Here is a 5,484-nt window from a genome sequence, read left to right as displayed (position 1 = left end):
TACAGTCTTTGATGAAACCCCCAGAACTGTGCAGGTATCATCATCAGATTATTCAGAGATGACAAGCCGTCCTTTTTCAAGGGTTGATGTACATTTTCCAGAAGGGTACAAATATTTTCGGTTTATTATGAAACTATTGCGTGACAAATTACACTATGGTGGGATGCCCCAGTCTGGGTAATTAATGAGTGAAAAACTCACTGCCCCCAACATCCAACATCCCTCTTGTGTTTACTCACTTCTCCATCTTTAGTGGAAGTCACTAAATAAACAGCTTCTAAATGTATATTACACATCTTCCCAGAGCCTGCTGGGATATTATTGCAGAGGCAAATAAAACATGAACTAAACACAGACAAGTCAGCTGTTCTTAAAAAAAGGACAATTTATTTATCTTCCAAAAGATTGAGGCAAACATTCCTATTATGTTGCACGTACAAAATCATCTCGCCTGTGCATAGTATCTTTGATGAATATTGGTCTTCAATACAAAAGCAATCGATTTCGCCCCAAGAATGTAGTTCTGTAGATACCACTCGGCAAGTAATTGCAACGCTGAAACTGCAAATAAATAAAGCGCTCTGGTTCCCCTTAAATAAAAAGAAGCATCAATGCAGTTAATAGCATCTTGTTAATCCGTGTAGTGTTTCGCTGAAATCGCTTTCACATTTTAGCACATGGAGCACAGTGACCTAGTCTACATACCGTCGCGTAACCTCGATGACGCCTAAAAGGTCACACATGGTCACGCCATAACCGTGACGTTTTGCTTTCACTACCGGTAATATGCCACTGCAGAATTCCACCACCACTGCCTATTTCGGATCTAGAACACATTCATTTGTCTTAACCAAACAATCACACAACCCATTTTTTGGGGGAAAGGCACCCATTGGCAACTAGTTTGACAGACGAGAAGCCAGAGAAGGAAGACTGGTAAGAGTGATGTTCAGGCGTCTTGGCGCTGGTCTGGCCAGCCAGCGGCTGCTGTGACATGCTAGGGACGAAGGGGACACCGAGGTACGGTAGTCATGGCAACCCGAGTAGCATCCATCCCAACAAGAGATAACAGGGACAGCCAGCGTTGTCCAGGACATCCATCAGGGACAGCTAACAGAGTGTCCAGGGAGAGCTAGCAGCATCCAGGGACAGGGAGAAGGGATTTGTCACAGAGGGGCCGAAGCGAGCGGTGGTCCAGGGAGATCTGGTGCTCCGAGGGGCCAGGGAAGCTACGGAGAAGCAGGGGTGGAGGGTCAGTAGGTACGCACACTCTCAGAACAGACAGGCCAAAAGGTCAAAGGTCGGCTGGCCCCGTCTGGACAGGCATCAGGGGCTGGTCCAGTTTTCCAGTGTCCAACACTCAGTGGTTTGGTTTGGCACGTTCCCATCAAGGCTTGATCTTCCACAGCTGGGGGAACGGACGAGAAAGAGAGGAAGCAACATCAGCTCAAAGATTCCCTCTTGAAGAACGCTGTATGGTGAATGTTGACGCGCTCTACAGGGAGGTGCTAGGGCCTGTTTCCTGGGGAGCATCGCAACCTAGTTCTAGACTAACTCCTGCATTGGAGGTTGTACATTCGACATGCTCACTAATTGTAGACTAGTGGGGGGGAGGGAAGGGGGAGGAGCTCACCCTGATATTGAAGCCCAGCAGGTCGCTGACCACGGCGGACAGGGCTGACAGGATGACCACCCGGGTGATGTTGTACACCAGGGGGTTCACCGTCAGACCCAGCAGCCGGAAGGGGATGTCCAACTCCTGGGGGGAGGAGGGGAGTAAGGGGAGCGGGGATTGGGGTAGGGGAGGGGTTAGGAGGGTGGGTTGAGGGAGATGGGAATGGAGGGGGAGAGGGCAGACATGATAAAGCACGGAACGTATTGGAATCACAGACATAAAATACATTTAAGAAAATACAAGCTCTTTGGATCTTAAGTTGAATTCTGACTTGGTTTTGACAAAGTGAAAAAAGTATGTTAATTTTTTTTTTATAGATTTGCAAACATTTAAAAAAAGCTTGTTTCACGTTATTATTATGGGTATTGTGTGTAGAATTTTGAGGAAAAAAATACATGTAATCCATTTTGGAATACACCTGTAACGAGGAAAAAGTGAAGCGCCTTGAAAACTTTCCGGATGCACTTTAACTATTACACCTACCATGCATCAGTTAATTGAAAATGACACAGTTACAGTAGTTACAGTACTAACTTTGTAACAAATGAGTCAGTCCCTGGTGAAAGATGTAGACCAGTGATACAGGGGATGGGGATACAGTAGCTCAGTGGTAGTGACTGCTACTAAACCATAGGTTGCAGGTTCAAATTCCCCTCTGTACATTGCATGGATAAACCCGTCTGCAAACGGAATACATCTTAATTTTTTAACAAGACGATTGCTGAGGGTTACTTACTTTCATGAGTTTAGTTGCGAGCTTCAGAACATTGTTCACTATGTTCAGTTCTTCTTTCTTGTTGGGCTTCTTTTCCATCTTGAGATACAGGTTTATCTGGGGGAAGGAGCAGGAAACTAGCTGTGAGTAAGGGAGCGTGTGTGACAGAGTACATGTGTTTACATTTACATTTAGTCATTTAGCAGACGCTCTTATCCAGAGCAACTTACAGTAAGTACAGGGACATTCCCCCGAGGCAAGTAAGGTGAAGTGCCTTGCAACATCATTTTGCACGACAACAACATCATTTTGCACGGCCGGGGAATCGAACCAGCAACCTTCTGATTACTAGCCCGATTCCCTAACCGCTCAGCCACCTGACTCCCAGTTTTTGTTTACTGAGTGTGCATGTGTGAGTGTGTGTGTCTGCATACAGAAGAATGCATCTGTGTGTGTGCGTGAGTGACTCAGCGAACGAGTGTTGTGTGGTCACTGTGTGTGTGCACGCGAGTTTGTAAATATGACTGTATGTGTGTGTATGTGTGTGTGTGAGAGAGAGTATGTTTGTAAATATGTGATTGTACATACTTTACGTCGCTGTAGGTGTGTGTAACACTTTTCTTAGCCATATGGGACATTTAATCAATATAAAGATAAACTAGAACCTGGGTTCCCAGCAGCTGAATTGTGAGCTGGCTGAAATATATAAACGCTTACCAATGAAGTGTAAATATGGCAATATCCAGTTACCGGTACTATTATTTTCAAGCCTCCACTAGAGAAACTTTACGATCAGTTTAAATCACCTATGACATTTCTCTAGAAACACATGAATGATGACAAAAGGAAATAATTGAAATACAATGAATATAAATATCAGTCCTCTTAAAGGTAGGCCTACTTCACTACCAAATTTGTAAATGCACCTTTCACTCAAAAATCACTTATGGTACTACCAATCACATCACATTAATATCAGAATATTAAACGTTCTTGTTTTGTTCAAACCATGCACAGAAGAGAACATTACACTATCCTTTGAGTCCTTGCAGAGTGCTCACAGTTCAGTCCCACACGTGTTACCCAAAAGAAAATACCAGAGCACAGGCTTATGTTGGAGCTCGTTCCGTAGGTGCACTTGAAACATGCCATAAATCATAGTAACAAAAATACAATATAAATGTTTACAAAATATTTTTTACATGCTTCACTAACTGTTTCACTCACAGTGTGACAATATACATTCAAATTAAAATACTTAAAATTAAAAAATGTTATACATATTTTATGAATGCTCCATAGCCAGGTCAGCTTCACTGAAATATTACTGTCAGCCTGAGGGTGGCACTGTTGTTTGGTGGAAACGCTAAAACAGCCAATACCTAAAGCATCACATCAGTGTCGTGCAGTCTGGGTAGGCAAGGTAGGCACTGCCAAACGTAAAAATGTTTATTAAATCATTTTATTTAATAAACTTGTATTTATATTTTTACTGTTTAGTCTTGTGATTTATATATGCAATATGTGTGTTATTCCAATTGTTTAGATGTTACGATGACAAATGTAGCAGTTGCATAATCTTTATACAACAAAAATTGTAGAATAAACAGCCATTCACTGCGGACTACAAGCGAAAAACTGATACTGTATTCTTCAAAATGTACTTAGAAAAACACAACTCTGCTGTGCCTTTGCACGTAAATATGTTATGCCAGTAATCACCTACGTTACGTATCAAACATGGACCAATTAAAATCGAGATATTACTGGACATTTGCGCAGCTGACGTCATTACACCAGCTACATTGTAAACGTAATCCCCGCGAAATTCAAGTCAAAATGACAGCAGCGGTGTGTGCCGATATCACAGAGTTGAGGAATTACTCCAAGATCGATTTTATTCAAAAAAGGAGTTAACAGCAAGAGGGAGGTCTACGCCAGACTTAAATGGACTACTGCAGCAAAAGGGACACATTTTTTTCGATCGTTTCAAACTGACTGGTATGGAATAAAAGATTGGCTATGTGGCTGTGCTAATAGTCAGCGGCTGTAGGCTACTGCTTGTACCGTTTACTGCGTTTACTGTTTTTTACATATTAGCCTAACAGTAGTGTGACCAGACGTCCTCTTTTACCCGGACATGTCCTCTTTTTGAGACCTAAAAATGCGTCCGGCAGGGATTCCAAAATTGTCCGGGATTTTGCCTCGTCGGATATGTGTTTCTCTGGGTCTTTCACAAACTACAAGTTTTGGATTTGAGATTCGAGTTTTTCACAAACTCAAATCTGGTCACCCTACCTAACAGTAAATTAGGTAATCTGGCTTTCATAACTCAGTGCCTAGCCTCTTACTGACATCACCGCACGTCAGTGGATCACATGAGGACGCTATCATCTTACATTTACATTTATTCATTTAGCAGACGCTTTTATCTAAAGCGACTTCCAAGAGAGAGCTTTACAAAGTGCATAGGTCACTGATAATAACAACAAGATAGCCCCAAAAACATTGCGGGTAGCCAACACATGAAGCACATATTGTGAACAACCAAAATAAGTGCCAAAGGGAAGAACCATAAGAGCATGGACTGTGGATGTGAGCCTGTCGAGGCAACGCCTCATGGTATGTCGAGGCAAACGCCTCAGTTGGTACGTCGAGCAAAGCCTCAGTTGGTATGTCGATACAGTGCCTCAGTTGGTATGTCGAGGCAACGCCTCCGTTTATGTTTATGTTTATTAAGGATCCCCATAAGTCTACACCGTAGTGGAGACTATTATTCCTGGGATTCAGGCAGAAAACATTACAATATAAATCATAACATGCAGTACAACATGATCAATGTTGGTGAACAAAAACACAAACTTAGAAAACAACATTTACAGTAAAAATAAAATAACAAACAAAAACAGACTTAAAACATCATTGTTGTCTGTCCTAAAATAATAACCTAATCTACTCTAATTTCATTTCTGATTATTGCTGCCTTAAGTTTCCTTTTGAAATCACATGTATTTCTTGTTAGAGTCAAATATGAGGGGAGCACATTCCAGTATGCAATAGCTCTGTACATTACCGTTTTCTTAAGTGCATTGGT

The 5,484-nt window shown here is 42.1% G+C and overlaps 1 protein-coding gene across 1 annotated transcript; it reads right to left on the bottom strand.

Annotated features, from left to right (window-relative positions):
- Positions 1-385: 385 nt before the first annotated feature.
- On the bottom strand, positions 386-2,493 carry LOC136950405 (protein PHTF1-like). Its single transcript, XM_067244737.1, has 3 exons — positions 2,412-2,493; positions 1,634-1,759; positions 386-1,408 (listed from the first exon to the last, which is right to left on the bottom strand). Exons 1-3 carry the CDS (start codon positions 2,487-2,489, stop codon positions 1,388-1,390), a joined length of 225 nt encoding a protein of 74 aa, XP_067100838.1. The 5' UTR covers positions 2,490-2,493; the 3' UTR covers positions 386-1,387.
- Between the last annotated feature and the right edge of the window lie 2,991 nt (positions 2,494-5,484).

The sequence above is a fragment of the Osmerus mordax genome, chromosome 1 (genome assembly GCF_038355195.1).
Source record: "Osmerus mordax isolate fOsmMor3 chromosome 1, fOsmMor3.pri, whole genome shotgun sequence".
Classification (NCBI taxonomy): domain Eukaryota; kingdom Metazoa; phylum Chordata; class Actinopteri; order Osmeriformes; family Osmeridae; genus Osmerus; species Osmerus mordax.
Note: the sequence above shows the minus strand (reverse complement) of the source record. Positions and strands in the feature narration are given on the sequence as shown.

What these genes read in the sequence shown, in the direction of transcription:
- LOC136950405 (XM_067244737.1), bottom strand. Translation starts at nt 2,489, where the DNA reads ATGGAAAAGAAGCCCAACAAGAAAGAAGAACTGAACATAGTGAACAAT. An exon ending in TCGCAACTAAACTCATGAAA is followed by an intron (nt 1,760 to 2,411) that starts GTAAGTAACCCT and finishes TCCTCCCCCCAG; the next exon opens with GAGTTGGACATCCCCTTCCG. An exon ending in TGCTGGGCTTCAATATCAGG is followed by an intron (nt 1,409 to 1,633) that starts GTGAGCTCCTCC and finishes CCGTTCCCCCAG; the next exon opens with CTGTGGAAGATCAAGCCTTG.